The sequence below is a fragment of the Panthera pardus genome, unplaced genomic scaffold (genome assembly GCF_024362965.1).
Source record: "Panthera pardus isolate Hobbes unplaced genomic scaffold, ASM2436296v1 HiC_scaffold_6, whole genome shotgun sequence".
In the NCBI taxonomy this organism is placed as follows: Eukaryota; Metazoa; Chordata; class Mammalia; order Carnivora; family Felidae; genus Panthera; species Panthera pardus.
Window position 1 is genome coordinate 3,299,114 of NW_026526991.1, and position 13,701 is coordinate 3,312,814.

The window sequence follows — 13,701 nt, forward strand, 5'->3', positions numbered from 1 at the left end:
AATTGCCACTTGCTCTGCCGTTGCCCGCAGAGCCAGCCCCTTAGGGAGCTCTTGCTCTTGAGGGTTAGATACATGGGGGGCTAGAACCCAGGCCCTCGGAAGGAAGTTGCTCTGCTTTCCCAGCAGAGTCCTAGTGGCAGTAATGATGGAACTCGAACGCTTCTTGTAGGCTGGGCCCTGTTCTGAGTTTCCGGGCGTTAGTTACAGAGGGACGGTATAGGGCAATGTAAGGAGTGTGGACGCGGCGCCTGGCTGGCTCAGTCAGTGGAGCGAGTGACCCTTGAGCCTGAGGTTGTGAGTTCAAGCCCCATGTTGGGTGTGAGATTAGGTTAAAAAAAAATCTATGTAAATAAAGAGCACAGACGTCAGAGCCACACGGCTTGGCTCCTCGCGGTCTGGCTCTGCCGCTCGCCAGCACGCGACCCGAGGCAGGTTGCTTCACCTCGCTGGGCTTCGGTGCCCTCGTCCGTGTTACGAGGCTGCGACGTGTTGCATCCCTTGAAGTGCTTAGAGCCGAGCTGAGGGAGGAGGAAGTCCTGTGAGAAAATGAGTCTGTGGTGACAGAAAGCAGGTCACTGGCTGCTTGGGAGACGTGTTCATTATCTTGACTGTGGTGACAGTTTCACAGGTGTGTCAAGACTTACCAAATTGTGTCCTTTAAATGTGCGCGTTTTATGACAGGCCGGTTACGCCTCAGTGAGGCTGTTTAAAAACAAGCGCCGAATGAGCGCTGTTACCTCGGTCCAGGCCGGGCCCTGGACTTCGGAGGTGGGGTGGCGAGCCCTTTGAGAAGAGCGGTGGCTTTTCTGGTTACACAGTGGGTTTAGTACCCGGGTCAGGACTAAACCCAGGGCCTCCGACTCCTCAGTCTGATACTTCTTTTCTTTCCTGGCTCGTGGCGTGTGAGTGGAACTGCACCCCTTCCCTGAAAGGGAACGCTAACCGCCTTCCCTGGAGGCCTCTGGTCTGGGAGGCAGAGTGTGAGGTCCAGCCAGGGCAGCTGTGGCGGGCAGAGGGGAGGCTGCCCTGCGGCACGGGGCAGCCAGGTTGTGTGGGTGCCGGCAGGGAGCCTCAGGGTGGGCGGTTGGGGGCTGACCTGCACCGAGCCCAGTCGGCCTGGGGGGAGGCTGGTGAGGAGGAGGCCGCCCGAGGCCTGGCAGGGGCCGCCCGGGAGCCAGGGTCGGACTGCCGCTTTGGCCCCAACGGGGAAGGGAGGGGTGGGACCTCCAGGGAGAGGGGCTCTAGGAAGGGGGTCTAGTGAGGGGCTGGGGACAGCGACTGGGTGTGCGTTGTTGAGAGCTGATAGCCGTGCTGGGTGAACGGGGTGAGAGCAGGGGGGGCTAATGGGAAGGGCTTCAGCCCAGCGGTGTAAACAGCAGGGGGTTGTGGGTTGTGTGGGATGCTGGTGGGATCCTCTGTGTGTTAGTGGGGCTGAGAGCACAGGAGAAGTGGCCGGGGACAGAGAGAATTAGAGGCTCGCAAGCAAGACCCTGACTGAGCTGGAGCGATCACCGCCACTCTGCCGAGCCTCCCTTCCCTCTTGCCCGTCTTATCAGATGACACGGATACAATGAGGAGTGAATAGTGAGACACACGTGTAATAGGGGTTCATCAGATAATAGTGATCAATATGCCGGAAGGGCAGATATCCTCTGTGAAAAAGCAACCTGCCCACCTCTCATGATGCTGTCAGTCACTTACTCAAGTAATTTTGGAGCACCCAGTGAGTGCTGCGTGTCAGAGGGACTGATTCGTGCCCACCCCTCACGGTTGCCACGGCTGTGGGCAGGCAGGGCATTGTGCAGCCGGCACCCCTCCCTCTCCCCGCAGATTGAACCGGCCTCTGACCCTCTCGGAGAAGATTGTATATGGACACCTGGATGACCCAGCCAAGCAGGAGATCGAGCGGGGCAAGACGTACCTGCGGCTGCGGCCCGACCGTGTGGCCATGCAGGACGCCACGGCCCAGATGGCCATGTTGCAGTTCATCAGCAGCGGGCTGCCCAAGGTGGCTGTGCCGTCCACCATCCACTGCGACCACCTGATTGAGGCCCAGCTCGGGGGTGAGAAAGACCTGCGTCGGGCCAAGGTGAGCTGAAGGTGGCATCGGGGGACGGTGGGTGTGACATGGGACGAGTGGCAAAGCCCTTGAGCTAAGGCATCGCTTTGCAATTCTAACAGGTTCTTTGGTTCAGTCTTTTTTAAAACATCTTTGCTCTTTACTAACTCTGAAGATACCGTTTGCTTATTGTGAAGATGTTAGAGAATGCCTAAAAACAAACAAAACCCAAATCATCCTTAATCTTACCACGTTGTTCTTGTGTGGTCACTGTTCTGTCACATCAGAAACAGCAGGTTATGACACAGATCGCCGGTCACTCTGCAGAGGGTAGTTTGCTCCTTCCTCTCCGCCGGCGTCACACGTGCGCTCACCCAGGCGCTCGGCCGAGCCCCGAGGACCCCGCCAGGGAGGCGGGCAGGCGGTGCTGCTCGTTGTCCATCCGAGGCGGCCAGGGCCCTGTGCGGTGAGGTACCTCGGCTGCGTGGGCACATGGTTAGGACCAGTGCCGTGTCCCGAGCGCCCTCTTACTGACTGGCCTCCTTTGGGGGCTTTCTTCTGGGAGTTTGCTTAAGGACATAGCAGGGGCCGTGTGCCACAATGAGTAGTTTTTTCCTTGAATTCCTCGCACCCTTCCTCATGAAATCCCGTTCCTGCTCCTCCCCCCAGGCTCTGCTTGTGGCCCCTCTGCGTGTGCCTCTGCCAGCTCTGGCCCTCCACCCTTTCCACACCCTCCCCCAGCCCCCCGCAGTGGAAGGGGCGCCCTCCTGGGGGGCCTCTGGCAGGAGCTGAATGCTGGCAGGGCTGCCACTGAAAGTGCTCCAGCTTCAGGGTCAGCGGAGCTTCGAGCGCCTCTCAGGCCCATGGGAAGCACTCAGCTTTCCCACTGGAGCCCTTTTCTTCCCACCCTGCCCTGCCAGTTTTTGTCCTGGTTGCCGGTGGTTGTTTTTCTTCTGGGCTGAAAGCCCAGCCTGCTGGCCAGAGGTTTCCATGTTAGCAGCAGTGGGGGTGGCAGCGGTACAGGGGCTCCTGCGGTGCCAGGAGCTGGGCTTGACCGGGAACCGCCCCGGGATGACTGCCCACAGCAGGGCCACCACCGCCTTTGGGGTCTGGCCCTCGCTTTGCTTTATGGATTCATAATCTACCTTCTGGAGATGAGATTCACAGAATCAAGGATTTCAGGGCTCACTCATTTATTTGACCAGTGTTTATTGAACACTAATTGTATGCCAGGCACTGTGCTAGATGCTGGGGTTTCTGTGTGAACAAGACAGGAGCCCTGCCTTCATGAATAAGGAGGGAGACCCACGTTAAACCATCACACAAATAGGTAATTGCCAGTTTGTATATATGTTATGAAGGGAAGACATAGGACTGTGAGAGTGTAAGAAAGCCATTCAGTTTAGACTCTGGGGGAAAGGGACAGCCTCTTGACGTGATACGTAAGCTGAAACCTGTGCAGATAAGCTGATACTGACTTGAGGAAGAACTTTGTAGACAGAACAGTGTATAAAGACCCCAAGGCAGGAAGCAACTGGATGCATTTGTGGAGTTGAAAGAGGGCCATGGGGCTGGAGCTGTGTGTGGAAGAGAGGGTGGTATGAGTGGGTGGGGGCAGGCTCAGAAAGGGCCTTGAGGGCCATGGGCACCATCCTAGGGGGTCCCTGAAGGGCTTAAGCAAGGAGGGGTGTGACCAGATTGACGTATATTTGTAAATAAAGAGTCCCTCTGGCCAGGGACCGGAGAGGCTGAGTGACCTATCCAGGGTCGCATAGCCAGAGAAGACTCTCAGCTGAGTTCAGGCTGAGACTCTGCTGCCCAGCTCTGTCCCCTGCCACCCCTGTCCTTTTACCACCACTTACACAGACACGAGGACACGTACCCGGAACACAGCCACTGCCTCCTGCCCTTGGTACCCTTGTTATAAGTGACGGATTTGAAGGAAAAAGCTGGCATATTTGTTTCATTATTAACCAGAGAGAGACGGCTCTGGGGGCCCAAGTTTTTTGTGTGCTATTCTTTTGCCTGGGGGTACGGAATGGGCCTCAGAAGAGTGTGTGTGGTTGGTCTGGAGTTTAGGTGAAGGAGGTTGCATGGTCTTGAGGGTGTTTTATTGAGGGTCCAGGGAGCTGACAGTGAGTCCCTCTGCCTTGGGGCATGAGTCTCCTGTGCCGAGGCCAGCAGATCTCACTGCCTCGTTCCTTCTTGCAGGGGGGAGTCTTTGCGGTCCGCCTGGTCCCATCCCATCCGTCACTGAGTCTCCCCTGCCCAGGAGCGTGCCATGTCTTCCTGATAAACCCTGGCCTCACATTAGCTGTCCTGGGAAGCCTTCCATGCCCGCTGAGGAGGTCACCTTCAAATTCTAGGCAGAGTGGGCCTGGCCCAGCCTTGTTTTGTTGAAATCTGCATTTCGGAACACGGTCCATTTGACAGTCTTCCATTTGGGGCCCATCAAACTACCAAGTATGGAACGCCTACAGCATGCCGGACGCTGGTGTTCTGAGATGCCCTCTTTGCTATAAGGGGAGGTAGCTTTATTTTATATTAGAATGTCGCTCTCAGGCTATGTGGTTGCACAGGCCTGGTTTCAAACCCTGGGATTTACTTTAGGGATCTCCAGCAAGTTATTCACCTTTGCGCCTCGGTTTTTGCACCTGTAAAATGGCCTTGGTGACAGTGCCTTCCCTGTTTCTCGGGATGGATTGTGAGGGTGTTCAGTGCAGTGGGCATTCAGTAAATGTCAGCTAGGATTCTGACGTTGCCTCAAATGAGGCCTCTGAGGTTAACAACACCTTGCCTGAGCTACATTGGAACTGGAATGTCCACTCGATGCCACTGTTTCCCTTTGACGGCTCCGTTCCCCCAACACCATATCCCAGTTAGATGGTCCTGTTGGATGTGCCCCCCACTGCTGGCCTTGACTGAAGACCTGAGTGCCAGAGGGACCCTTGGAGATGATGTAATTGAGTTCCTTCTGCAAATAAGGAAACTGAGAACAGGGTAGGGAAGGGACTTGCTCCAGAACCGCTCCCTGGCCAGGTGTCACGGAACTGAGGCTCCATCCCTGCTTCCTTGCTTTTCTCCCCAGACTGGCCAGCTGAGACTCGGCCAACATCCAAGCCCTTTTGGAATTATTTGTAGAAGACCTCCAGGAGAGGGCCTGACTTCACAGTGCCAGCATTTCAGAGTCGTGGGGGGTGGGGGGGAGGTGAACAGGAGTCGTCCCAGACACAAACCGTGTTACTCATGCTCTGGTTATTGATTTGTCTCAATAGGACATAAACCAGGAAGTGTATAATTTCCTGGCAACTGCAGGTGCCAAGTATGGCGTGGGCTTCTGGAGGCCTGGCTCTGGAATCATTCACCAGGTAAAGCAGGGCTTGGCCTGCCTTTCTGGGGGAGGGGACCTTAGGGAACCAGAGAGCATCTCCTGGCCTGCGGGACAGAAGGCCAGAGGCTCGGGAGGGCAGAGGGGTGTTGTATTATTTTTTTCTCTTGCTTTTTTCCACAAACGTTATTCCTTTTTGTGTGGATACCTAACATTTGATGGGCACAATCTGTGTGCCAGGCACTAGACTTCGCACTCGACAGATACTAACTTACTCATTGTTCACCGCAACTCTGTGAGGTAGGTGGTTTCATGATCTACGCTGTGTAGGTGAAGTAACTGAGGCGCAGAGGAGTTAATCCACTTGCCCAGGGACAGCTGGCTGATCCAAGAGTCTGGCCCCACAGCCAGTGCTCCGCCCCGCGTGCTGCTGGTGTGCCTCCCGTCACACCAAGGCTTCTCCCCTCCTCGGCGCACATAGCGCTCCTTGGGGTCTTCTTGGCCCCTTCGTGGTATTGTGTGGGATGGAGGTACCATAGGTCACGTGGCGGTGTCAGCCAGTTCTTCTGGGGTCTCCCGAAGGATGGATTTTCTTTTGATGGGTGATTTTGTGTGCACGCGTGTTTCTGGGAGATAGGTGCTCAGCTTTCATCCAGGGTGACTGGTTTGTGGGGAGCGCTAGTTTGTACTGGCTATTTGCCATCCATCCTGTATGTGCCTCTTCGCACCTTCCCAAGGTGACCCTTCTCCCCATCTCCATCCCAGCCCTCCTTCAGGGTGAGCTGAGTCAGGCTGTAATCCGACCCTGCGTTGGGCTCCCGGCACTGCCCCACTCTGAAACCAGAGCCCATGGGTCACTGCTCTGCCCTTTAAAAATACTGCCCTTGCCAAGAAGGGACTGCCTGCAAATGGCAGGTCACGTCAGTCTGCAGGGGCTAGGAAGCTTCTCCCCACAGCAGGGCTAGGGAGTCAGGTAGATCCAGCTTTGGACTTTCGTCAAGAACGGCTCCCCAGTCCCAGGTGTCTCCCTTTCCACCTCATTCCAACCCCCCGGGCGTTTTTGGCGGCTCATGGCCAAAGTTCAGGGCTATGAGTGATGGCAGCTCTCACCTGCCTCTGGCCACCAGCTAAGCGTATAGCCTGGTAGATTTGTTCCTTTAAAAAGAAAATTCCCAGGAAGCATGTGATCTCTGTACAGCTTTGCTTTTCTCTCCCCCTTGATGTCAGGCCATCGGCAGCTTTAATCTACCAAACCAAACCTAACCCCTTTCCCTCCGCCCTGAACGTCCTGTGCCCAGGCCCGGCACATCCTTCCTCCTCCACATCTCTGCCTTTTGGTCACCTCTGTGAAGCCCCCGCCCCCAGTCCTCCCTGGTGCTGGGCATTGGAGCCCCCTTGTGTGATCCTCTGTGGGACCCTTCACGTAATGACCCCAGGATGTGCCAGGTGCTTCCCCCACCGCACCACACGCCCTGGGGACAGAGACTGTGGCTTCTTTATTCCTCTCTGGCGCTGGGCCTGGGGCCAGGTAGGTGCAGAATGAGGCCTCGGTGTACATGTGTTGTGCAGATGGAGGCTGAATTTGTTTTTTTCTGTAAGATTTTATTCTTTTAAGTAGTCTCTGCACCCAACATGGGGCTCAAACTTAACAACCCTGAGATCGAGAGTCGCATGCTGTACCGACTGAGCCAGCAAGGAGCACCCTGGGGGTGGCTGAATTTCCAGATTTATGTTCTAGGTGTTAGTCCAGACTAAAGTACACTGATGCCCCACCCTCACCCCCATCCACACAGCCATATCCAGCTGACTGCGGAGGTCCCTGTACAGCCAGCTTCACTGTGACTCTTTCCTTAGTTCAGACCCAAGGTCCCTCTCCCTTTTGAACATGGGCCATATTCGTGGTCTATACTGTGTAGACCACACTGAATTCTGTGTCTGGTCTTCATGGATCAAACTTTTAGAACCTTGAAGAGCCTTAGAGATTAACTAGTTTTATTTTATTTTATTTTGTTATTTTTAAACGTTTATTTATTTTTTTGAGAAGAGAGAGACAGAGACAGAGTGTGAGCGGGGGGGGGGGGGGGGCAGATAGGGAGACACAGAATCTGAAGCAGGCTGCAGGCTCTGAGCTGTTAGCACAGAGCCCCATGTGGGGCTCAAACCCACAAACCATGAGGTCATGACCTGAGCCAAAGTCGGATGCCCAACCGACTGAGACACCCAGGCGCCTCGAGATTAACTAGTTTTAAATCTTTGTGGCTGGGGCAAGGAGGCCAGAAAAATTAAACAGTTGAGCAGCGAGTGTCCGGTCCAACAGTTGTTTGTTCAGGATTTCCTCTGTGTTGGCCTTTTCTCCCAGCCAGCTGCCACCCTCCTGGGAAGAGACCAGGTCTTCTAACTGCATTCCGACAGGCAAGATCACTCACACCTTGCTGAGTGTGCTGGGAGTGTGCCCTGTCCCAGGGCAGGGGCCATGGGGTTTCCATAATAGTGCACGGAGCCTGCTCACCATTTAGTCAGGCCTGACCGTTCATGGAGCCTTTCTTGTCTCTGACCTCCTTTGCCCTTCCTAACATCCCAGTGTGTGCTACAGAATAAGTAAAAAGAAGGCCTCTCCCAGGTACTCTTATAGCTTAATATACATGTTCTCATGGCGTTATCACTGTGATTCGATGAGGTGAGCAGAACTGGCTACTTTTACCCACGAGGAAACAGGCCTGGGAGGTGAAGCAACTTGCCCGACGTCCCACAACTACTCGTAGGCAGTGGGGCCGGAGCTCAGACCGGGGCCCCTTGGCCAGGGCTTTCCCGTGGGGTGCTGCAGCCTCAGGTGCCTGGATAGGGTCCGCGCTACGATAGCCATGCCTCTGCAATCAAATGTTTTGGAGAAATGCTCATGGTCGGTGCCTTCCCGGCTAGGAGTCCCTCGATGAAGGAGCCACAGTAAAACAGGAAAGGTGAGGAGGCGGGGTGCCCTCTTCACGTGCGAGTCACTTCAGTTCTCTAAGCCCCTCCAGGCCTCTGGGTCGGGGAGGCATCGTCTGTACTTCCTTTCAGGTCAGCAGCAGAAGAGCTCGTGGCCTGTGCTCCTGCTGGCTTCCCAGTGCTTCCTTGCGGAGACTGGAGCCGGGTCCTGAAGGAATTGTCCACCCTATGAAGCCCAGTAGGCAGTCACACTTGTCCCAGGACACGTTCCCGTATCCCAGTTCATCTGCTTCCCACCACGGTTCTCGGCTCAGTGTGGTGCACGTGTTCTTGTTACCGTGCCGCAAACATGGACGCTGAGGTGCAAGAAGGCACTCGCGAGCCCAAGTCAGTCCAGGACTGTCGGAGCTGTTCGGGAGACCAAGCCACCTGTCTCCCGAGCCTCTGGCAACTTCCAGCCACACCTGAGAGGCCCTCTCCTGGAGGGGTGCCTAGAAATGGCCCAGGGGGCCAGTTTTGCAGACCCCTCTTGGTCCCCACCTCCATTCTCTGATGAGGGCTGGTAAGCTGAAGATCTTGGGTTCTTTTTCAGATCATTCTGGAAAACTACGCATATCCTGGGGTTCTCCTGATTGGCACTGATTCCCACACCCCCAATGGCGGTGGCCTGGGGGGCATCTGCATCGGAGTCGGGGGTGCTGATGCAGTGGATGTCATGGCTGGGATCCCCTGGGAGCTGAAGTGCCCCAAGGTGAGGAGTGGGGAAACGCTCTTTCAGGGGTGTTTTTGTTGGGGACGAATGGGAGCCTGTGAAACCCAAAAGGGATGAGGGTATAGTTCAGACTCCAGTCTCTTTGGGGGAGAGCCAGGGGTAAATAAGCAGAAATGGGAATCCCAGCAGGCAGATGCTTTGGCTTCCTGGTTGGAGCATGGTACACGGCGCCTGTAATTGCTGTCTCGCCCCTCCTGTTCAGGTGATTGGTGTGAAGCTGACGGGCTCCCTCTCTGGCTGGACCTCCCCCAAAGACGTGATCCTAAAGGTGGCGGGTATCCTCACAGTGAAAGGTGGCACGGGTGCCATCGTGGAGTACCACGGGCCCGGCGTGGACTCCATCTCCTGCACCGGTGAGGAGGGCGGCCATGTGACGCGCCCCGCGGCCTGTGTTGGGCCTGATGGGGCCAGTAGTTGATCCGTGGAAGCAGTGAATGGCCTTCCCCTGAGTATCCATCCAGTTTGGGGACGTGATGGACACCTAGAGGTGGGGGGGGGGATTAGCCTAGGTTCCTCTAGTCTAAGAGATGGTGGCCTCTTCCGGGGGGGTGGGCGGGTACCTCCCTGTGGCCACGCAGAGTTAGGGACCAAGCCAACCCCGCCTGCCCTGGCACTGCGCTGCCTTGGGTGATCCAGAAAGGGAATCCCAGAGAGAATGGAGGTGGTGGTGGAATGGGGAGCCAGAGCCAGGGCTTCATTCACAGAGCAGCCCCGTCCCCACATCTTCCTTGGAGCCTCACTCACTTTACTTGGATTAGATTTATCACCTACGAGGCTCTAAGACCAAGTAGGAGCGGGCCCCTTCTACTCATCACTCCGGGTGACCTGGCCTCAATGCCTGGGCCCTCAGGAACGCAGGGAGACTTGGAACAAGCCTTATGGATGGTCCAGCCCAGACTTCCCCCGGTGCCTGCCTCAGCTCCACAGCAGCCCCACGGGGCTCCTGTTCAGCTGCCCTTGCACCCCTCCAGAGACCAGGGCTCACTCTTACAGGTAGTGCTTATTACCATTGGACAGCTCAGTTCCGAAGTTGATAACAAGCCTGGTCCCATGTCCCAGCAACCCCATGAAACAGGATATCTGTAAGTCTCACCCGTTCTGCGTGAGGCTCTGTGGTCGGGACAGTGCACTTCATTCCAGTCTTATTGCTGGAAAACCTGAGACCCAGAAACACTTCCACACAGCACCGTGGTGTGACTGAAAGAGAGCAGGTCCGGGCGCTAGGCAGGTGGGCCTAGACCTGAATGCCAGCACCTGCATTTGCTTTATGGCATGACTTTGGACCTCTTTGAGCCAGTTCCCTCACCTGCAAGATGGGCACAGTAATGGCGAGGCAGTCTGGCCAGGATAGCCAGGCCCAGAACTAGAACTCAGCTGGCAGGGGCTGAATTTTTGTGTTTTCTTTGGCCCTGGTTTTAACTGTGGGTCATGGGGAACGAGTCTGCCTGCTGCCACTAGATGGCTGCGTGAGCGAGGGAAGAAGTGACCCCAGCTCCCTGGCGTGAAGATGTGTGTGCACACCCGATAGGTGTATGGGGCCCGTGTCCAGCTGCTCGGCCAGCTTCACCAGCTCTGTTTCTCTTCAGGCATGGCGACAATCTGCAACATGGGCGCAGAGATCGGGGCCACCACGTCAGTGTTCCCTTACAACCACAGGATGAAGAAGTACCTGAGCAAGACAGGCCGGGAGGGTGAGCTGGCAGGGGCAGGGCGGTCTGCAGAGCAGTCATATTGCATGGAGACCCTTGAGCTACACCTTTCCCTTTAGGGCAGGGGTCTTTAATCTCATGTTTCTAGATTGGCTTTAGAGGCCCTGAGAAGCCCCCAGAGGGGTATGAAGTTATATGTGTTATTGTTTCTGAGTAGCGTGTCTGCAACTCCAACAGCTTGTCAAAGGGCCTGGCATCTAAGTTTGAGATCCCCCTGCCTTGAGATTGGAGTTTAGTTTCACCTGAAAGGAGGGCCAGGTCTGGGGTCTTTTGGTCTGGTCCCTGATGCCCCCTACAGGAAGCTCCAGAAATGACAGGGATCTGTTCATGATTCCTTTCTGGGAGAAGGAAAAAAACATCTGGAACCAGAACCATTCCCAGCCTCCCCCCCCCCCCCCCCCAATTTGCCTGAGGTTCTAGCTTGACTTCTTTGAAGCTCAGAGGAAGAAATAGAGCCTGTGGGAGGGATTGTTGGAGCCTCTGAAGGGAGATGAGCAAGGGTGATTGGTGGAAGCAGAGGCCAGGCAGGGGTCATGGGGAGAGCTTGTCCAATTGTGTCCAAGTGCTGAGCACATGAAGTCCTACCTGGAAGTCCTGTCCCTCTCTTTCATTATCAAGTAACTTCTTCAAAACTCAACACTTCTCATCTCTAGGAAGCCTTCCTTGACTTTGAACCTTGGTTGGTGCTTCTGTGTCCCTATGTGTCTCTGTTGTATCATATCATACCAGTTCATTGATAGCTCCTTCATTAGATTGCATGCTCCTTGAGAGCAGGGACTGTGTGTCCTGTGCTGTTTTCATTGTTCCTTTGTTTGCTTAGTCAGTGTCCAGGGCCCAGTTTAACAGGTGCCAAGTAACTGGCTTGGATGGATGGGTGGGTGGGTGGGTGGGTAGTCAGTCAGTTGGTCTGTCTCATGACCATTTCCTGTTCCACATGGTTTAATCTTCTTCCCTTATTGATTTCAGACATTGCCAAACTAGCTGATGAATATAAGGATCACTTGGTACCTGACCCTGGCTGCCATTATGACCAACTAATTGAAATTAACCTCAATGAGGTGAGGAAGGGAGGGGAGACCAAGGAATTTCTGAGGCTGGGGTGTTCAAGCCTCATCTGGGACCCCTAGTGGGCCCTGTCTGCACACCCAGGAGGGTGTGGGGGCCTTTGGTTCCCCAGTGCCCCTGCACACTGCTGCCCAAATCAGGCTGTGGTTGGCAGGAGATGTGGCTGTGGCTGGTGATTCAGAAACTGGCTCAGTTTGCCTCCACCTCACCATTAGCTGAAGCCATGATTTTGCCCTGGAGTTTTGTCAGAGTGCTAGAGGTCAAGGCCCGAGATTCCCAGGCCTGTGCAGGGTTTGGCACCCTGAGACCTGCAGGCCAGAGTGAGCATCTGGAAGGCCAGGGGAAAGGCAGACTGGAGGAACGGAAGCAGCCAAGTAGAGTGGTTGAGGGTTTAGCCCTGAAGCCCGTCTCCATGAATTTAAGTCCTAATTCCTGACTCTGCCACCTAATCCTGTGACCCTGAACAAGTTACTCAACCTCTGTGGGCCCTACTTTTATCATGTGTAAAATCTCAGGTGGCCATGGAATTGAATGCGCCAATTCACACAGTCCTAATTGGGAACGTTTATTGAGAGCTGTGTGTGCCAGGCACTTTGCTAAACGTTTGCATTTTTTGGTAAGTATTATCACAAAGCACCTGGCTTGAAGTCTATTTTTGTCATAAGGTTACACAAGCATCACACTGTAGGGGATAATGGACTTACAAAGTTGACCTCCTTGATTTATTCCATGCCTTTGCCATCTCCTAGCTCTGTGACCTTGAGCAAGGCATGCCATCGCCTTCATTGGCAGAATGGAGATAATACCAGCTTCACGGGGTTGGAGGGATCCTGGAGCTGGTGCATGTATAGAGCTCGCTGCTCGGGTGTTTCCTGGGTTGAGTTTTTGAGCCGTAAGTCGGCCTTCCGGGTCCTCGACTTGGTTGAGTGGGAGTCAGGCAGCCTCTGAAGAACAGAGGCTGCCCACACTGCAAGATTTGTTCTCTCGCCTTTCTCTGTTTCTTCAGCTGAAGCCGCATATCAATGGGCCCTTCACCCCCGACCTGGCTCACCCTGTGGCAGAGGTCGGCACTGTGGCAGAGAAGGAAGGATGGCCTCTGGACATCCGAGTGGGTGAGTCCCTTCCATTCTGTGGGTTTAACAGGCCTCTGGGCCGGTGGGTTACCATTGTGCTTACCACAGAGCGCTTCCTAAAGGTACCAGGCACTTTTTGAAATAGATGGTTTCTTCTTTATGGGTTTTAAAAAAAATTACCTTTTCTTGGTATAAAAGAAACACATGCTCATTGTAGAGCATATTGACAGACAAAACGAATTTTAAAGACTCCTAGTCTTAACCCCCAACCAGAAACCAGCTCAGAAGCTCCTTGAGGTATACCGTTTGCATTTGTGTGTACATACTGACGTGTGTCTGTTTTTGCTTTGCAAACATTTCATCATCCCAACCTTGTTGCCTGATTTCACTTTACGTGCTTTACATGGAAGATACACTAGCATGTTGGGATGACGGGCACCTGCTCTTGTCACAGTACAGTGTGACCGGAGCATGGACCCCGAAGCCAGGTGGCCTTGCTTTGAATGAGCTTCCGGTGCTACATCGTTGGGTGACTCTGAGCAAGTTTCTTGACCTACCTGTGCCTTGGTCCCTTGTCTGGAAAATGAGGGTGATACCGTATTTCCCCGTTAATGTTGTTGAGAGAGGTGAGGAGTTAATGTGTGCAAAGAACTTTCTTCGGTGTCTGGCACAGAACAAGTGCCGTGTAATTTGTTCGCCCTTAGCAGATTAAGTACATTTTTTAAAACTTTGGTGATTTAATTGGAAATAAATTGCTGAACTGGTAAGAG

The 13,701-nt window shown here is 54.5% G+C and overlaps 1 protein-coding gene across 2 annotated transcripts in view; it reads left to right on the forward strand.

Annotated features, from left to right (window-relative positions):
- ACO2 (aconitase 2) overlaps positions 1–13,701 on the forward strand; it is a 55,219-nt gene that overhangs the window by 35,289 nt on the left and 6,229 nt on the right. The window contains exons 3-9 of one of the 2 annotated variants that reach the window (XM_019447010.2): positions 1,831–2,089; positions 5,335–5,427; positions 8,905–9,063; positions 9,287–9,437; positions 10,671–10,775; positions 11,760–11,851; positions 12,865–12,970. In XM_019447010.2, coding sequence (XP_019302555.1) covers positions 1,831–2,089; positions 5,335–5,427; positions 8,905–9,063; positions 9,287–9,437; positions 10,671–10,775; positions 11,760–11,851; positions 12,865–12,970 — 965 coding nt within the window. The remainder of the gene's footprint in view (positions 1–1,830; positions 2,090–5,334; positions 5,428–8,904; positions 9,064–9,286; positions 9,438–10,670; positions 10,776–11,759; positions 11,852–12,864; positions 12,971–13,701) is intronic. The other variant, XM_019447011.2, reaches the window with a different exon arrangement.